At 32.3% G+C, this 21,429-nt stretch overlaps 1 protein-coding gene across 2 annotated transcripts in view; it reads right to left on the reverse strand.

Moving 5' to 3' along the window:
- LOC148283395 (protein bunched, class 1/class 3/D/E isoforms-like) overlaps positions 1-21,206 on the reverse strand; it is a 55,641-nt gene extending 34,435 nt beyond the window's left edge. The window contains exon 1 of one of the 2 annotated variants that reach the window (XM_088223612.1): positions 19,870-21,206. In XM_088223612.1, the coding sequence (XP_088079738.1) occupies positions 19,870-20,012 (143 nt within the window). In that variant the 5' untranslated portion in view covers positions 20,013-21,206. Of the gene's footprint in view, positions 1-1,270; positions 1,466-19,869 lie in introns of those variants that run through there. The other variant, XM_088223613.1, reaches the window with a different exon arrangement.
- Positions 21,207-21,429: the final 223 nt, after the last annotated feature.

A 21,429-nucleotide genomic window follows, 5' to 3' on the forward strand; every position in this document is an offset into this window, starting at 1 on the left:
CTAAAGCGTAAGTGATACTGATCCCATTACCTTGCATGCGGCAAACATACGCTGCTATTGTATCCATCAGCGCCCTATGCACCACTGGGTGTGGAGAGGGAAATTTCTATGGTATTCAGTTTGTTCGCGCTTTTGAAGTGACAATTTATTTTGATTTAATAAAATAATATCAGTGCTACGTACAAGTACCATTACTGAAATGTAGCAGTCCGAAAACGGCCCAATCAGAAAAAACCTTTCGGACGAAAAAAGTAGGCATCATCAAACCAACAAACATTAATAAATATTTTATAAATATTGCCAGATTTCATTTCTTTACGCACTATGCCTACTAAAACCTCTTTTTAGCGGACTCATAAATTAGCCAAAATAAAAATGATTTAAAGCATATTCACCCCGTTTCACATCCTGTTTAAAAACTAAGTATATTCAACAGACAGGTAAAACTAGTTTTTTTTTCACTTAGACACAGTGCCAAATACGAAATCTTTCATCGTGTCGAATCTAGCCAGAGACGATGACAGTTGGCCGTTCGAAGAACGATAAATACTCGCGTGACGATATTCCTGTCACTGGCTGAAATTAGACTATTTAAAGGAACATCATCTTGTTATTGCTGGTTGTGAAGGTGGGAGTGGGCGCTACCTCCCGAATCCTGCCCACTGCTGCAGTCCGGGAGCAGGGCGGAGCAGTGGCAGCCACTGTGGCCGATCACTCGGGCTCTTGAACTATTGACCTTGACATTTATCAGGTGACATTTGCATTCGTCACAAGCTCGTAAAATAATAAGGCAACGTACACCATCTAAGTAATATACCTACATCATGTGCATTACACGCATTACGCGCATGTTCATGGACAAAATACGTATATCTACATAAATAAATGGTGTAGATACAAACTGTGAGCCTAACATTTAACTCACCTATCACCAACGAAGGTTAAAAGGAAGTCAATAATGCAATGGTAAACAAAAATGTATGTATGAATATAACTACCGAGATGTTATTAATTTATGGCATATAAGTACTCGTCGTCAGAATCCACAATATAATTGTGTATTTAAAGCATTATACACAAGAATCAAGGATGAACACAGTAAATTTTGTTATTATGACAAGTACATACAGCGAAATCAATTGAGTGTTCGAATGAACATGAGGGATATCCTAAAAATATATTTTCAGACACAAATTCACATTTCGATGGATGATCATGGAATGAATGGCATAAAAAATGCCTATACTATTATTGTATATATTATAATTACCTCGCGGTTAACATCTTACTCATATTCTTGTTCAGGATGTTTTTTAAATCTCTTCGAGAATAGCTCTGTCCGGGGAGGACTCTCTTTCCAATGGCCAGCCTGAGGTCCGACATGGCGCCCGAACGAGAAACAGGGAAATAAAGTAAAAGAACTCAAATGTACCGAAAGCTTGCAGCCGTAATACTTGAAAGGGAATTTTCGATCAACAAGCCGGAATTCACTGACACTCTCGCGAAGCGCACAACGCTATATTTATAATGTTTTTGAGGAATCGAAAGACTGGTAGCACTAAACACGACATTTCAACGATAAATACAGTGGTAACACTCAAACAAATGCAGTGTACTTCGGAAAACAGACGATATTACAGTGGAACCGTGTTGTTCAACGGGGCCGTTACACTATTCACAGAGTTTTTCTGCCAGATTACGAGGGAAACAAATGTCAAGATCAAAAATTTGACCTGTTTTTGAAGTTTAATAATTTGATATGCAAACTAAATAAAACATACAATTTGTAATGCATCTGATGAAGTCACAATGTAGTAGTATAAAAATGATAGTTTTTCATGATTAAAATATTTGCGAAATATATTAAACGTATTTCTGGCAGCACTTAATGCATAAATAGTTACTCGCACGCGCACGCGCCGTCGCAGGTTTCCCGGTGGTTACCTTCTCGCGCAGTTAGCGCGTTCGGCTGCCCTGTTGCACGGGACACGCAAACCAGCTTAACTAGTCGAGTACGAGCCGCATAGTGCACACTTCCCGCCGAGCTCCTCCCGCAACTGAACCAGATTGCGACGTCTGAAGGTGAACGATGCGTCGTTTGCAGATTGATACACGTTCGACAGGTCGGGTGATTTAGTCAACAGTGGACTGGCGTGCCAAGTGGCGAGCTGGGCCAGTGCAGGAAAACAAAACATCAAGGTTTCCGCAAGTCGCGAAGATCTACAAAGCGATAATTGCGGGGTAATTACACGACAGCCATTTGCAGTTGTAAATGGAGATAAAACGCATCGTTGGATTATTAATTTATTACTATAAGACATACACGTAGATGCCTACAAATATATTTTATCAATTGATTAAAAAAAAGTATATTGCCTATAATCCGCAAGGGTAATTGAAAACAAAATCAAAGCAGAGTTTTTGAAACTTTTTAGAGTACCTGTCAGTTTGAAATAAAATTTCACTATGGGAATGAATATCCGTAGATCATAAAACTAAATTACACGAATAATTTTAATATGTTAAATTGTTTACATTCGGAACAATACTCCTTTTTAAATTTCTTAGTGTCTAAATTAACACAGTAAAAAAAAATTAAATTTAATGTATTGAGCATTATTTACGTAATTTTCAGTGTCAGACAATGTAGAATTATGTTAATTTAACTTTAATTTAAATTACTTTTGAATCGGGCTGTGGTTCCGTGACTAGTGTTGCGAACTTACGGATCAGAGGTCCGAAGTTCGAACCTTACTCTAGCCCAACTTGATTTCCATTTTCTAATAGATTTACGTACAACTCGTTTAAAACGTCCACCAAAATTTAAATTTTGGGTAAATCATAAGAACGCTAATCCTTCTATTTCAAAAAAAAAAATTACTATGAACTACATATATAATCAACAATATTTTAGGCACACTAGTGAATGTTACACAGTATGTAATGACAGGTCATAAGTCCTGCAAATGCCTAGACATTCATATGCTCTTGTCAAATATCTATAATTCATTGAATATTTCTCCAATCAACACGTTCAAGAAATACCTCAAGTTTTTAAAATATTTTTTAAAATTTGATTTTTCTTATTAATGTACTAAAATTAAAACAATTTATTAAGTCCTACTGAACTGCATGACTGCAGTTCGGCGGTAAGTGCTTATTGCTAATATCTTATATACGAGTACATATTATTATCCAATATATGTATGATCTCCATTACAGTTCTCGTAAAGATAAAATCAATAGAAATATTATGCTCACTCAACTCCTGTATAAGTGAACGAATTTCGAGGCCAATTTTAGTCAAGAAACAATCTAAATCCGTCTTTTTGAAACAACAAATAATGTACATATCTAAAATAACCTTACCAGGAGAGCAAGCGTTATGAAGGCTATTGAAGTTATTTGTGATGCAGATTAAGACACGAAGATGACCATATGGCCGGTTCACTAAACCATCAATACTTTTTAGACGTGCGTGGGATTATCAAACGCTAAGTAGCTGTTTTCCACGAGGAAATTCCTTAGTAATGGCAATTTGCGAAGTATTATAAGAAAATAAAGTAAATGATACATATTCATGTAAAATTACTTGTGCGTATAGCGCACACAAATTTTTTTAAATCCGCTACTATAATGCTAAACGGTTAATGCGCGGTAGCATACTTGTAATCAAGTACAAAAAGTTCTTTTTTGGAAAATTTCTCAATATATTGCGGTAAAATACACGCAGAGAATTATTAAAATGACGGCTAAAAATTATTATTAGTGAAATATTTCCCAACTCATGGTTTTTCGCAAGCTTTCTAACTTTAAATAAAAATAGACTGAAAATATAAATAATATTAGATAAATAAAAAATGAATTGGTCGAAAGGATAGCTCACTAATGGACTTCAATAAATTACTGAAAAAGCTCAAATGTGTCGTAAGTCCACTATTGCCAAAAAGCCTTTGGCGCTTTGCAGATACAAATAAATAATGACATTCTAATTGAGAGAAAGTTAAAATTGGTTGTAAGAATAATAATCTAATGATATCATTATGAAGAGTGGAATTTTCCTAACTATTTAGCTCTCGTGAGCTGCTAACGCATTTTAGGAAATTATTAATATTCGATAAACCTTATGTCTATTCTTTCAGCGTACTTCCCAGCAAATCGGGAAAATATTTTCTATTCTTCCAGCGTACTTCCTAGCAAATCAAAAAAAATATTTTCATCACTTATTTATTTATAAATTTGTATAAACCACTTATAGTTATACGTCGACTGGTTTCGAGAATACCTTCTCATCATCAGGACTTGAACTAACATAGAATTAGTCGCGTTGCTATGTATATTATAAAATATTAAAAGAAAGAAACAAAATAATGAAAGAACGAGAAAGAAGATTGTATTCGAAAACCGTGATTTTAATTTAAAAACTGGTGTAGAAATTTTACACATGAATAAAAATGATCATCGTTTAGACAATCTAGAAAGACTTGAAATAAGGAAAGCCATTAACCAAAAGCTCCTCATAATAAATAATAAAATTAAATTTAACTTTGAGTCTTCTTTTAAAAATATTCCCGTTACGATTCATTCCTCTTTCTCTCTCGTTCTTTCATTCTTCTGTTTCATTTTTATAGTATTTTATAATATAAATAGTAACGCGAGTAATTCTAACTTGGTTCAAGCTACAATGATGAGGAAGTCACCTCGAAATCGATCGACGTTAAACTCAAAAGTTAAAGTGGTTTACACAAATTTATGAATAAATAAATGTAGAATGTCATACCACAAAGTGAAAAGTATATTTTGATATAAAAAATATAAATACATTCTTAATAAAAAAACCCCTTTCTAATTTATCACAAAACCAAAAAAAATGAACTTAACGTGCATATTTTTTTAATGGCTTTTTATTAAATACTAAAGAAACATTGTCTACGCAAGTTCAATACAGCGGAAGAACCATTTGTCAAAATGTTCAGGAGGTACAAAAAACCTTGCGATTTCGTAAAAAAAATGATAAAAATAAAATTTACACGCGGTTTATTTTGCGTTGTTAGTTTACAGTAGAAAATATATTATTAGTATCGTATGCGTCTATACGAAGTTAAGTTGTGGCAGATAAAACACGTGGAATATTTTCCGTGTATTTTAAGATAGGAAATTGTGAAATCGGCGAATGTCATCAATTACAGCTAAATTGAATCCACACTGGCGCTGAAAATATTCACAACACATTAAACCAAATTCCAATGCTGCGGACGACGAAGTTAATGGCGGTTCAAGGTGAAACAATAATAATATATTAACACTGCAAAGATGACCCGGATACAACGGGAAGTGGACGGCGGGAGAGATGAAGGATCAATAAAAGTATAATCTGTACACCGAGAATCAAATATAAAATTAAGTAGTAAGATGCCAGATTAGAATTCGCGAATTATTTTATCATCGATTAATATGAATCTAAATATGGATACTGACAATCTTGATTTATGTTAATTGATATTATTTTTTATTGATTTATATTATGTAGTAGAAATGCATTAATAACATTTGTTACGTCCACACAATTATTTTATAGAAATATTTTCTGTAGATGATAATATACATTTTTGTATATTTCTGAATAAAATGTATCTTATTGTATAAATTGACACAAACATTCGCAGTAGAACATCGTGGCTCTCTTAAGTAATTTAATGTTCACGCAACGATGTAAACAAAATAAATCCATACATACATGAATAAAACGTGATAATATATATATATATATATATTCAATAACAAAATACGATAGTAAATAAAATTATAATACATATAATTAGTTTTAAATACCCTCCTGGCTTACAAGATTATATATAAAATATTATATTTATCATGTAGATCAAAGTGCATACGAAAACATTACATATAAATGTTTCAATCAAGACTTAATTTAACGATAAAAGAAAATACTATTTAAAGCCTTAAACAGACGAGATGCCAATCACTGCAATAAATAAAATATTTTAATGAGGAACTTCAGCCCTACGGGAAATTGGATACAACAAATGTTTTCTTGCGCGCTGTAAAAATTAGAGCATTAAGTTGTGCAGCAAAGTTTCTTGAAAATGTACGAAAGAAATGATAAAAAATATTTAAATAAAAACGCACTACTTTGAACGACGTCACTGGATCATATGAACCAACGAATGGTATGAGAGCTGTGAAGGCTATCCGGTTTGCATACCTCAAACGAATCGATCGGGAGAACTGACAGAGAAGAACCTCTGACGTCACACGCGGGGTTATTTCAGAAATACAAAACCTTAAAAAATCATAGCGCTGATAATAGGATATATAAAAAAAAAACGTTTTTTTGGCTCGGCTTAATAGTCTATTGACATGTAAAAAAAACGAAAAAAAAAACATTGATCTTCTTCATTGTCGGTAAACGAGTTGATGTACAAGAAGTCAACAGATAATTTTAGGTTTCTATTCAATATTTTTTTAATAAAATTTTTCACAACACGAATAAACATATTTTCAGACAACAACGGAGGTTAGTTAGGTACACTGGAACTTCTTTTTACACGTGGGACACGTTCCACACAGTACTGTGTAAAAAAATGGTAGATTTCCTTGAATTAAAAAAAAAAACAATTGTTTACTATTTATTGTACCTAACTTTTATCTTAAATATAAAATGACATCAAAATACAAAAAAAAACCGTAACAAAGATTATTCATATTAAATGCCAAGTAAAGTAGCGATCTAGGGCATTCCAATAACGAATGGTATAATATTATATTACTATTGTGTATGTCTAAATTAATGATCACAAAATATTTCAATTTAATTTTTGGACTGTGTTATTTCGAGACTGTGTAAAAAAAAACGTGTAAAACGAAGTTTTAGTGTACATGATGTAATTTCAAAGTTATTTTAATAAGCCACATGGTGTATTAGATTTACTGTTCATAAAATATGTTTTTAGGTTAAACATTATAATACATATATACACTAGATATGTAAAGAACGAAGAACCAGGAAAATATGTTTAACGATATAAATATATTTGGCACGATATCATAAAAAAATCGAGCAAAATATTTATATTATTTCCCGTTCTTTAGCAATTGAAAAGTCGAGGGATACTATTTGTGGAGTAGATTGGAAATAGAAAATTTGAAATATCCGTGTGAGTCAGAGAGGGATCTTTCTGACTAATCACTCGTATGCATAACCACTTTATTAATTGACACATTGCGCAAGGAAATAATAGATTTTTATTTATTTATTCATTCAAAATTACACGCGTTAAAATATTAATGAACTTCAAAAGGCTTTTTAGGCCGTGCCCGTGTCAAGTCATAAATTAACAATGAAAAATACATGGCAAAATAATTCATCACATGTGATGCAATATAATAACAATCCATAAAAACAAAGTTAACATAATAATATTCCAAAGAAGACTACTTTAAAAAAAAACAGATATAAATATTAAAATACAAACTATACAAATTTAGATTCATACATAGTCAAATATACAAAATAATAGTACTGAAATTAATAGAAAAAAATCAATAAAAACAAAATTGAAATGATAATTGAGATATGGTTTCTAGAAACTCACTCTATACTGTAGTAAGAAAAAAGAGTAATAAATAATGTGTCAAATAACAGCGAGTACTAAATTAAATAATACAAAAATATATAGTGACATAAAAAACATAAAAATATCATGATTTATAAAAAGCAAATAAAATTATGGAAGGAAAGCAGATTAGTCAATATCCGCTTATCTCGAACTTTAAGACGATTGAAAACCTCGTCTCTATCGATCGATGATAATATATTATATAGATGTTTAAATCGCATCGTTAAAGAATTTATTTAAAAGGTTATTAAAATCACTAAATAAAATAATTTCAATGTTCGATTTTGAAGTTTTGAAAAACTACAGTTTTGTTAAATACAGCACATGGGGATTCATGATATACACAAATATTATAAACACGAATTCACAAATATTTTATTTTACTTTGGTTTATATAAACAAAAGTAAAAAATCTAGTTATTTATTTTATTCCTAACTGATTATTTTTGAGAACACGGAACGAGAATATATTTATGTATTAATTTGCAAGTTGCTGCATCCGGGTAATTTTGTTTTTGAATTTAATAAATAATTAGTATTATGAAGATGACTGTCGAACAAAAGTCTATAATACCTAGTTAGTTTAACACACGTTAGCCTAGTTAGCGAAACACGAAAATTTATAAAACTTAACATTAGAGTTTTTTAATCATTTATAAATAATTTAAATGCCATTTATTGTTTTTTCGCTCTAAAGGAATAGTATAATGAATCGGGTTGTAGTGTTAGTGTCCTGTGGCTACTGTTGCGGACTCACGGATCAGAGGTTCGAGCCCTGCTCCACCCCAAATTGATTTAATAGCGAGTTAATTACAAATCGCTAAAAATGACAACAAAAATTGCAATATTTGGGTAGATTATAATAACGCTAATGTTTCTTTTACTAAAAATATCAGACATCAACATTTATAACAATAATAAAAAATATTTTTTTCATTTCAAATAAGATTACATTTTACATACGGCGGCCTCCGCGGTGCAATGGTTAACTTCTTACTTAGTACTTCATTCTTAGTATTTTTCAAGGATATTTTTAAAGCTTGTCCACCACAGCCGCATCAATTGACATCTATGTGTAGAAAAGAAAACTCAGAAGTACATAGTAATATGTAGTTTATCGATTTGAAGAAAAGAGGGCAATGCATTTTTCACTAACTGATGAAATTGATTGAATATGATCGATTCAACGAAATAATCACAATTTTTTTCGAAAGCCATGAAATTAATTTTGGAAGCGATTTGAATATGTTTGCAGCCTATTATCAATATAATATATTTGATATCATTTTCTTTTATGAGAACATTGTAAGCAAAGATAGCAGCCCTCTAAAAAATATTATTTTTATTAAATGATTTTCCGTAATTTATAAAAAAAATCAAGAACAGAGTTGCAAATGAAGTTTAAAATCATACTTTGTGATCGTTTGATTTGGTATAAAACACTCACAAAAATACATTCTTATTATTATTTTTTTGTCTATATCCCGGTTATTTTAATGGTATAGAATCTTAACACTGACCATTTTAAAACTCAAAAGTTCAGGGAGAAAAAGCTTCAAAGTGTCGTTAAATAAACCAAGAAAAAAACACAAAATAAATATAGACATATTTCTTAAAAATGATAAGCATAGAAGAGCTAATATGCTAAATTGCAAAAGATAATAACATCACCGAGACACGAAACGTTTTCAATTTTCACTCAGACTCGACTAATAATATATAATTGCAAGAAACTATGTATTCTGCGTAACTAAGTTCTAACGAGGCTTTTAAGGAATTTCAGCGATGATAATTATCATTGCTACATTTACGAATGTTCCAGACAGGTACAGGTAAGTCTAGAAATTGACTGAAATAGCTGCGAGTTTGTGTAACCCAAATAAACTAATTCGATCAACGCCCCAAATCGAAGGTTCTAGAAGCAAAAATACCATAATCAACATCGATTTTAAATTAACCTGCCTGAACGCGGTTTAAAAGTTTTCAAATACGCTTGTCATTTGGCTGTTTTATTGACGTATGATTTTAGTTGCTAGCTGTAAAATCATTTAAATAGTAACGATAATTTTAAAACTTTCAATCAATACAAACGTGAAAAGGCGTTTAAAACACGCCCAATACTACATAATCATTTTACCTTAAAACATGTATTATGTCTGAAAAATATTGAAATATTTTAACCAAACGAATTATATTATCATCATTCCCTTTCCGCACCTAATGGCGCATAGAGTACTACATTGGTAAATCGCAGCGAATCTTGATCATTTTTGTTACATGAAGATAAGATGATCAGTCTTACGTTTCAGGTGCCAGTCCAGGGACTATGAAATATTCTAGTGCAAAGACACCCTTTTAAACAAATATTTCATGTCAACCATGTTGGAAATCGAACCCGAAACCTCTTGCGTGGTAGGAAAATGCGCTGACGACGACACCAAGAGGCCGACGAAACCAAATGAATAGTTACAATTTAAAAATCCCTTACCAAATGAAATAGCCATTTTTTAGCTCGGTAAAATTATTGCTTAATTGAAAGTGTTTTATTTGCAGGATATTGTATATCATTTATGAGCCGTTTTATATTATTGTTATTTATATAAAAGTTTGAATAAAACGTTGATGTATGTGTGCATCGTTGCACAAAAATTCTGTAATTGAAAAAAGTTAATTTTAACTCGATGTCGCGAATGCGAAATCTGATTATATCATACTCGTATGAAGTCACCCCATTTTGCAGTACGCTGTGACGCAATAATTCCCGATCAGTCTACCCCGTGAGCGAATAGCATTATTGGAAGCTGTCATAAAAGTGAGCGAAGCAGCGACGTTCGGATAGAGATGGATGGCGCACAGACAGGAAGGCAATGTAATAATAATAATGTTATCGGGTACACTGGGTATGTACGAGTATACCGGGGGGGGAGGAGGCCATCCGTTACCATGGCGAGCGGTCGTAGAGCGTGGAGCTCCAGGTCGGGGAGGGTTCACTCTACCGGGAACTGGGGACTGGGAACTGGCCTATGCCGGAAGACAAGGCACGAGACACAGCCAAAATACCGAGCATTTGTTTTATAAACTTCGCGTACGTAACGATTAATTGTTATTCATTTTATGTTGACCTATGGAACGATGATTTCATGATGCAATTATTCTATATTATATAAGAAAGAAGGTATATTTTGTAAGAAAGAAGTCAAAACACCACCATATTTAAGTTTTACGTAGATGTTTGAATACTGTCGTACATAATAAGGTAGAGTTAATATTGAAAAAATATATTTATTATATACATAGCAATATGAATGTTTATTTTAAACTATCAAAAACATCACATGTGAACATTTGAAAATTATTCACCCATCTAGCATGGTTTGTTTATATTGTGCAATTTTACAAAACTTCTGAAATGCGATCTCTTAGACGAATGTGGGGAAAAATCCATGTATGACAGGGTTACGAATGATGAAATCAGGCGAGAGTGTAAATCTGAGTCAAGTATAATTGATAAGATTAAGAAAGGGTCTCTGAGATGGTTCGGTCACGCAGAACGAATGGACGACGAAAGAATGGTAAAACAAGTATATATAGCGAAAATGAACGGTAACGTGAGACGAAGACGACCAAGGAAGGCGTGGCATGATCAGATAAACCAAAATCTTAAGTCTGGTCATGTCAAAAGCAGACAGAATCGAAGGGCATGTATGCATGTGGAAGAAGCTAGGAATGTATGCCAGGATAGACGTTTGTGGCGGTCTATTCTTTCTGCCTACCCCTACGGAAAATGGCGTGATGGTAGTAGTAGTTGTAATTAAACTTCATATAAATAAACAAATAAGTAATCACTAGTATAAAAGTAAGCACTTCAATATAAACGAGTAACAAAACATTTAGCGTTTGATTATAAACAGGCTTGATTTCAATACGTCAAATTCGATTGATTTGAAAATAATATTTAAGACTATCATTATGCAATATACAAGTAGTAAATTCGTATAGATGTTAAAATTACAGCTGTGGTGGAGGGTGAATCTGAAAAGGATATTTTCGCTTTTGACCAAAGCGTATACAAATCAGTAGATCAAGACCGCACAATATAATGTGTTTTCTTTGTGAAGGATGAATTTGCACAGAAACGGGCATCAACCCTCGTCACTTATCATTACACCCGTTACACAGACGGGGCGCATTATCTAAATAAATTAAAACTAATCTTTTCACGCAAAATGAATTCAATACACAGGTTTCAGCTGAAAATCCGAAGTTAAATTGAAAGAGATCGAAACAATGATTTTTGCACAGTTTATCGTTAAAGGTTGAATTCTGCACAATCAATCAATGTGGCTGATAATAAAAATAATACGAATTATATGATTGAGAATAAAAAAATCTCTATTATTTAACTGAAAAATATTTAACGCTAAAATTAGATTCCATTAAAAATAATTCAAACTTTGGAAAAGCGTCCGCATTTAACGCAATGGAAAATAGACTAAATGAACAATAATAACACCGCTAAAACGATGAAAAGATAAGTAAATTTTCCTTAATCTCTTTGTGTAAAGTAACGAAGAAAGTAAATAAATTTATTGTTCAAGCAATAACAAGATAAAGCTGGAATTACCTTAAAGAAACAACAATACGTTTTGTTTCTTTATATTTTTGTTCCTATATGAAACCCATAACTGGTCTTGTTATTTTTATGTATTGTTTATGACTATGACTGTGTTGGATTAAAAAAAATATTTAAAATAAAAATTAAAAAAACGAATGAGTACATACATACGCGTAAGATAATCAAATCACCTGTATCTATTAAATTAATCAAGTGTGTAAAAGTATCAAACGGGTAATAAGATAAAATATATTAAGAAAGGGTATATTGAGTAATGTTAATCCGAAGGGGAAAATACAATTCAGTCAAGTTAATTTGCGTGCGAAATAGCGCCGCATAGACAGTTTTATCTAAATAAGAAAGAGCTTACGAGTACTACTAAGTTAGCTGAAAGAAAGTTATTCTAAAGTATTAGAGGAAGCAACATATTATTTTTCAGTTGAAAAAATCTTTCGCATTAAAATTAGGTCCCTTAGAATTACTTTAAAAAAAAACCTTTATTGATCAAACAACTATTAGCCCTATCAATAAATTTCGTCTCATTTTACACGATTTTTTAATGGTAATTTATCCTACGAATATTTAATAATAAAAAAATAAAATAATAATCATCATCACCTTTTCGGCCACTTTACTACAATTGCAGCGTATCAAAATCATTTTTGTTACAAAGAAGATACGTTTTAGGTGGTCTAGGAACATAGAATGACAATTATGATGAAAAGCATAAATACCAAAATTTCCTTCGTGAAATCTACATGTAATTCGAAACGTAGTATTTAAACTTATTTATTGAGGCAAAAATTGTTTTATGATTATGTTATAATATAAGACAATGAATATGGAAAATGGCAAGTCAAAACAAAAGACATAATATAAATTACAAAATATCATAACGAAGTAAATATTTGCAATTTAACATGTTTAACAATATAATATTATGTATTAAGTAGATTATTATTAAACATTGTAGTTCTCAGAACGGGTTATCTTAGAAGAGGAAAGATGATAATATTATTTATAATACAATTATAATTTAATAAGATAAAATGTTTCTTTATTTATCATAATTACATTTTTTATCACTATTCAATACCATGAAAATAAGGGCCAGTTTAAAAAAGTAAAAACCTTTAATTTCGTTTCTATCATAGAGATGAAATTAATGAAACAATGTTGATAGTATTTCATCCGAAGATTCTACCCATTTCAAAGACCATCTTCAGGATAAAGTTAATGAGGGACAAAGGTAGACATAGAAAATAAGTAGTACGTATTCAGTCCGTAAGATAGTAATGCACTCAGCGAGACGGGAGACAGGACAGAAGAATGCGCATATTAGGTACTAGATTATTTTCAGTTCTTATCCAAGATAACGCGGCCCGGGGACTTATCTGTCAGAACGATAAAGTAAACAATATAATTCGATAACGGAACCCGCCGAAATGTGTATAAACTGTATTTTGTGGATGACTTTATTGGTTTAATATTATGCTTGCAAATGTTTTATATATATATATATGTACATGTTTTCCTGTTAATTTCTATGATAAACTAAATAAAATAAACACAGTGTTGTCGGTAAAATAATAACATTACAACTATCTAGTACGAGTATCACGTCCGCGATGAGCAATAAACCTATTTTCGTATAAAAATGACTTAACTACTATAATGACAAGAAAACTATTTAAAGAAAAACTAATTCTTTTTCGAAAGCAAAAAATATTTATCATTAATATTCAAAGCATTAACTTTGCGGTCAAACATTTTACTAAATGTTATTAAATATTTGTATATAACAACATACCGACTTTTCTATGTCTACCGGTATCGAGACGTACCGTTCGATTATTTTTTTATTTAGTTTTCTATTTAAATAGTAATTATTAAATCAGTTGTATATTCACTATTAACAGCATTTTTAAAATTACATTAAATTAATTTTCGAAGTTAAGTTTAGAAAGAGAAACATTTATTAATTGATGCAACATTGAATGGAATGCGAATTTTTTTGTGAAGTAGGGTGGTTGGATGAGTTATCAATGACGATCTACGTATAAACTTTTTTAACGATTTCTCCCACAACATAAAATATTTTCAAAACCTAAACAGTGCATGTAAAGGCTGCTTATTAAAATGCAGGTCAAGTTGGTTGTATGTTTTTGTTCAACAACTATGGTGAAGGTGTATAGCCGGTTTTGCATGCTGGTTTAATTTGTGTTCCGACGAAGAGACAGGTACGTCTCGAAACTGGTAGGCGTAGAAAAGTCGGTAAGTGGTTATATGCAAATATTTAACAATATATTTTGAGTTAGTCCAAATTGCAGACAAAAGACTGGATTTCACCCCGTATGGAGTCATTTAGACCCAACAAATTACAAGAGGGATGAAAACCAATTTAAGAGAAGGGATTATGTAAGTTTGATTAAAACCAACTGGTCCAAGACGAAGTTTAAAAATTGGAAAATTGTTTTCAGGCGTTGCCTAGTGTGCGAAAATATCCAATCAAGTGAATCTCTTCACAACAATAAAGGTTTTAATTCAGATGGAAGAATTTAAGAAATATGAATGTTCAAACATAGGCGCAATGGTGAATGCCACAAAGTGTATACAGTGACCACTTAAACCAGCTCATGACAGGCCATAAGCCCTGTAAATGGCTAGACTTCCTTTTTTCCTTCTTTAAAATGTTCTCCATCCGTGTTGTAATTAGTTAAATATTTAAGAACATTTAGCAAAAAATATTTATTTAATAAGAGCTTGCATACTTTTATGGCTATAAAAATAGGCAGAAATATTCTAGAGAGTAGGCACTAACTAATATGAAAGGAAAATCACTATCAGCTCACTTAAAAGGATGTTGTAAAATAAGATAACTCTACAATTATCAATATCTCCTGTTGATTTTTTTTCAAAGCGTAGGTAACATTTTCGCGGAGACAGTTCACGTGACCGGTGATTACTTGGAACAGTTTCAACTCGTGGGGAAATTTTCCATGAACAAGAAATAGCGAGCAATGTTCAGCCACACAATTTATCTCTGCTCAAAAAGCGCCAAAAAATGTGTAAACGTGAACAGCATGATTGCTTTGGTTCAAATATTTTATTAAAAATAACACCCCCATCTATTATTTGATTAATTACACCGGTTTATCAAATCGTTGACATAAAAATACCTATATAAATTGAACGACGAACATTTAGTATATTATTTTATTACGCCTGAAAGCAAATAAAATCAATAACAAGTTTAAAAAATGTTATATAAATAAAGCACATTTTAAATTTATGCATGGTACTGTTTATTTAAAAAAAATCTAAGGTAAAGAAAATGACGTTCGCATAATTTGATATAATATCTATATGCACTATTTCTTAAAATACCACGTGCAAGCTGTACATCCGGTGTCTGACAGGGTAAGTGAGACAGATCTTTTCCTCCTCGGATAATCAACATCAAAAGAATTTCAAATTAACACGAATACCACGAAAAAAGGTAAAAATACAAAAATTCAAGAAAAAAATCAACCTTAATACACTTGACAGAGACCATATTATTTTACCTAGACATGATCTAGAAAAAGAATATTGTACGCCTGCTTCCTGGACTGGGAAAGCATGTACTTTTTCAGTATGTGAACATTTTTAAAAAAAAGACCTGAGTAATTATTAATTTCTCGGATTGAAACAACTTTTCGAAATGTACAAATAATACATGTAAGAAATATCACAGTTTATAGAACAACAACAAAAAATACTTTTCAAAAATATGTTTTTTTAAATATTTTTAAGAACAATAAAAAATAATCACTTAAAAACAACAATGTAACCTTTTAGTAATGATTACCAGTAACTCTAATTTTATCAATGAAATAAATTTGCCCCCGTAAGGATCGGATTCGTTGCATAATGGCACAATCAATAGGCCATAAATTTATGCAGAAATAAAAAAAAAAAAGATTTAAAAAACGTCATAATAAACAAGAAATTACAAAAGAAAATAAATGATAAGAAAAAATAAACAAAAATGAAAAAACCAAGTAAAAAATAATTGCCTACCAAAGGAAAATTAATTATTTATAAAACCAAAATAATAAAACAAAACAAACATAATCATAATAATAAACCCTTAAATCTCTATGGAAAATAAACAAATGAACTTCGTACTTACACCGACACGCTATATTGAAAATGTAAATAAATAATAATAATAATTTCAATGTTTTTTGTCGAAACACACGATAATCATCAGTTAATGTACGAAGCAGAAGTTTTCATGTTTACGACATTAATTAATTTAGCGTTTGATAAAACCTGTATCATAAGGATGCAAAGGCTACCAAATAAGCTAAAATCATAAAATATAATTTATTTAAATGATGCATATTCACAATATTTATAAATAATTTATGTACACAAGGCAGGATTGTAACACTTTGGACAATGCGATAGTTGACAATTTGCCGCCATTAAGTGCATGTTTGAAGTAAAATGCAGTCATCATTTATCTTGAAGACGTGAATACATGTAAATACGTACAAACATATAATATATGTACATGCACGATCTTAAAATTGTAAGCAGACAATTTCTCAGAACACTGCATCTTTGGCTCTCACACTGAGAAACGAAATGAGAAAATTTTGACAGAACAATATTTTTCGTCGATTTCAGGAACTTCTAACGGTTCATAATTTAAACATTATATTAGTATTAAGAATTCATAAATGTCACCATAATTGCCTAGTTATAATATAATACTTGTACACATTTCTTAATGTGTTTTGTTTTTTGTGGCAAAATTAAAAATTAATATCCAAGTGCATTATCGTTGTTAAAAAAATAATCATTTCTACATATCAATATAACAAGTGCCCGAATTAAATATGGGAATGATTTATTTGTACGTAATATTTTTGAAAAAAAAAAAGAAAGTTTATTTGTAGTTCTTGTAAAATATTGCAAAGGATATTATATGCATATATGTTTAATCGAACTAGTGTGGATTAGTTTTATTTTTCGCAAGGCGAAATAGCAGTTTAATAATAAATAGAATAAACCATATTTTTTTAAGGTATCAAACGTACAGGGATTAACGTTAAGTTATACATAATTTAAAAATTAAATGTTCGAAAACAATCTACCAATCGATTATTTTATATGTTTTCATTGTTCGTCTACGTAACACTTACTAGGCAAGGCCGCTGAACCTGAGTATCAATTAAAATGGGAAGTTAACAGAGTTTCTTCAATTGACTATACAGTAAAATAATTTTTTATCTACAAAAATTTCATGTTAATTTCTAGGATTAAAAAAAAGGATTCAATTACATGTTACCGAAGATTAGACTTTATGTCTTCAAACAAATATACAATATATTTTACTTTATTGACAGTTAAAAATAACCCTGTTAATTTTCCATTGTATTATGGTGGTGTAGTGGTTAAGACGCTCGACTCACGCACGGAAGGTTCCGGGTTCGATTCTTGGTGAGAACACAAAATTAAAATGTGATTTTTCTCAAGCCTGGGTGTCCAGTGATGTAATTCACCACTGTGATTGGGCCGTCTGGCCTGTTGTGGCGCAAAAATAAATTAAATTAAATTAAAATTACGAGCCCTGAGTAATGACAGTGATGATTTTTGTTCGGGAATTGAATTAAAGTCAAAACTATGGTCAGTCAACTTCAAATAACTACTGATATATCGTTGGTATACTGATATAACCCTTTAAATGAAAAAAACGTAAACACTGCAGTTACATGTCAGTTTTTAAGCTTTATCAACTGATAAAGTCCTCTCAAATATATTGTTTAAAATTTAGCATGTATAAACACTTACTAAAATAACTTTAAAAAAAAATCCAGATATTTTTTTCTCTTATATTTAAGCAATATAAAAAAAATTAAGATAGTTTTATGAGTATGTAACATGAACATGAATAACGTCGTTGCGCCGGCAATATCTATAAAGTACTAAAAAAAATAAGGACCTTTTGATGATTGTTATTATTTCAAATATTTTTTTTATAACCAAAAGGAAAAACATGTTTTTTTAATGTGTAGTCTTAATGAGACATTGAAAATAATTTAAAAAATGAAAAATCACTAAACAAATATTGACGACACAACGTTTATAAGACGGGAAAAGACTTTGGTTGAGTCAAACATTCAAATTGATTTTTATCAGTATAGGCAATATCTAATGCATCCGAGAGTGTGTTGTCAGTTGGACAGATCTTTGAAAACCACAAACAGCTTGTATACATTTAAAGTCAATATAACCAAATGAATTGCTGCACAGGACTATAAAAAAATATATATACTCCAGGCTATGCAGTGAATCCAACATAAAATATATTTCTAATTTCAACTTGATGCTGAGAACAGTGAATTTTTTTGTACACCCTTATTAATTACTCATTTACATTTGTTTCATTTTTCTTATTGTTACTAGTATTTGCACTTTTGTTTATTTTTTTGATTATAAATAGTATATTCTCTAATTTATATTTGTTCTTCAATTTTTTATTACTATCGGTATATTTTCAAATTTATATATTCATGCTTCAATTTTTATTATTATCGGTATGTTTTCTAATTTACATTTATGTTTATTTTCTTAATTACTAGTGCTATATTTTATAATTTGTATTTATGCTTCAATTTTTATTATTATCGGTATGTTTTCTGATTTATAATAATTATGTCTCATTTCTTAACTATTGATGGTATATTTTCTAATTTATATTTACGATTTAATTTTTATTATTATTACCTGCATGTTTTCTAATTTATATTTATATCGATTTTTTTTAAATGTTAGTATTATTCTTTGAATTTATTTTGCATCATTTCATGGAATAAAACAAACACATGCAAAAAAGAAGGCCCTTCCTAAACACAGGAATTTCCTAGCTAGTCGGGATCTGAAACAAAGAAACTCTATAGATTTTAAAACTGTGAAATACATAAATAAATAAATACTATTGAGCGTGTTGTCCAGATTCCCTTTGTAATATATGTATGTTTATGTAATAATATTTAATTTTTATTTTTGCTACTATTTAATTATGTACGTGCTTCCACTTTCCATTATGTTGTATCCCAACTCAACACAGGGCCTTGGCCTCATGGAGTTTGGGATACGTTATTATTATATTTTTTTTGTAATATGTATGTATTTGTATGAATAAAAAAATAAAAAAATATTATTACTTGTTTCATTGCAAACCAGTAAATCCCCAATTTGTTAGTCTTAGAACAGACTATTGTCTAGTTGGGCGACAAATTGTGAATAGCAAATGTTTAAAAAAATCTATATGCATGCGAATTGTTAACAGTTCTTTTTTTCTTCTGTTTTTCTCTTTTCTTCACTATATTTAAATATGTACGTCCATCTGAATTTTAATTAAGAGGAATTATCAGTCGATGATATGGGGGCGACTAATGTGGGCCCTAAATATTATGATCTGAATCAAGAAGTAACGTGTTGCCTAATTTTTTTCAGTCAACTTTAATCACTAGCGAAATACGGTGTGACTGACGAGTCCTATAGATATCTCAAGGTCTGGATTAAGGGGTAATGTGGTAGGTGGTAGGGTAGTCTTACCCGATAAAGTTCTTGATGAAGCAATACACGGCAAACAGTGTGGTGTCGTTCAGGCCAATATCGGGCCTGATGCGCGGCAGGGCCGGGGGCGCGGGCTGCGGGGGGCTCCCGCGTGCCACGCGCACGTCCGCCGCGGCTGACATGGCCGGGGGCGCGATCCTGCGGCGGCTGTGCCCCGATGGGGGCGCCCGCCCACGAGGTACCCTCCGACCCGGACCCTCGACGCACAGATATTTTCGACGTTTAAATGTACAGAACAACGATCTTCAATCAGTCAAATACGAAATCAGGCGAGTTCCTTAACACTTCGACAACAAAATAATTTATAGGTGGATATGAATGATTTATGTCTTCAGACTTACATCTGAGCGGTATTTTTTTAAACTTTAGTTATGACTATTGTCAAAAATTACAATGACGTGAGCGGGTTAACATTGCGTAAATAAATAAATGTTTTACCAGCTGCATCACTAAAAATGATAAAGATAAATTCTATTACGTGTATATGAAGATTCTGTATTGGATATTATAATATGTCTAAATCAAAGTGCACAAAATATTTAAAACTTCAATATGCATAATACTAAACTTTGTTCTTTTCACTAAACGTCACACGGTGAAAAAGTATTCGCGACTGAACGAAAGTCTGACGATCTGGAAATGTTATTGTATTCCCCCGAATCCCGTAGAAACCGTAACCGTATCGCGAATAAGTTAGAACGGACCACTGGCACGTGGGGTGCGGTGCCGAGCGAAGTTATATAATACGCGTATCACTCCAGTCCGTCCTCGGGGCGCAGTCCCTCGACACGGGGGCGCCCTGCCTAGTTCGGGCTGCGCCTCCAGGCGGAGCGCGCGCGGCACATTACACTCTCCTGCTCCCCGAGGATCCTCTCTCCTCGCAAAGGGCCGTTCGGGTGGCGCGCGCGGCGACGGCGGCGTGCGGCGTGCGGCGTGCGGGCCGGTCGTCGTATCGACCGAACTAGCGCGCATGCGCGGCGCCTTCCCGCGGTTTGTTGACGTTCTCGAGATGTGCAGCGTACGACGGACAGCGTCTCGGCCTCAGCCGGTTCAGACGTCTAGCGTCAGGAACGCCAGGTAAACAATGACGAACAGCCAAGGATACACAACGTAAACGCAAATGGGCATTTTAGCGAAACGCAAGGACGAGAATCTTAACCGACTCGGAATATCGAAAAGTTAGAGATAGCGGGAACGGAAAGTACGGGTTTGTTTATTCGTCGAGTAATTGTGACGATTAAAGCGTCGGATTAAGATTCGCGCTTGCGTACGTCCATAAGCATCACCCGCCTCGACGGCTGTTGGCGCTGAACTGAGTGACGGCCGCGGCGTGACGGTTCGCGAGGCCTCGCGCGCCATGTGCTCGGCTCCCGACCACGCGCCGGTGGCCGTATCGGTGTGGCCGCTGGGTGCGGGTGCGGGGAAAACGCTCGAGGATGGCCATTGCTGTTACGCCTAACACGACACGACCCTCTCCCATTCACTGGTCTCGAGGCTAAAGCATCCCCGATTGGGGATTGTACATATAAGATGTTTTAT

This window comes from Micrasema longulum, unplaced genomic scaffold (assembly GCF_059751315.1).
Source record: "Micrasema longulum isolate JH-2025_06_02 unplaced genomic scaffold, ASM5975131v1 h1tg000243l, whole genome shotgun sequence".
Classification (NCBI taxonomy): domain Eukaryota; kingdom Metazoa; phylum Arthropoda; class Insecta; order Trichoptera; family Brachycentridae; genus Micrasema; species Micrasema longulum.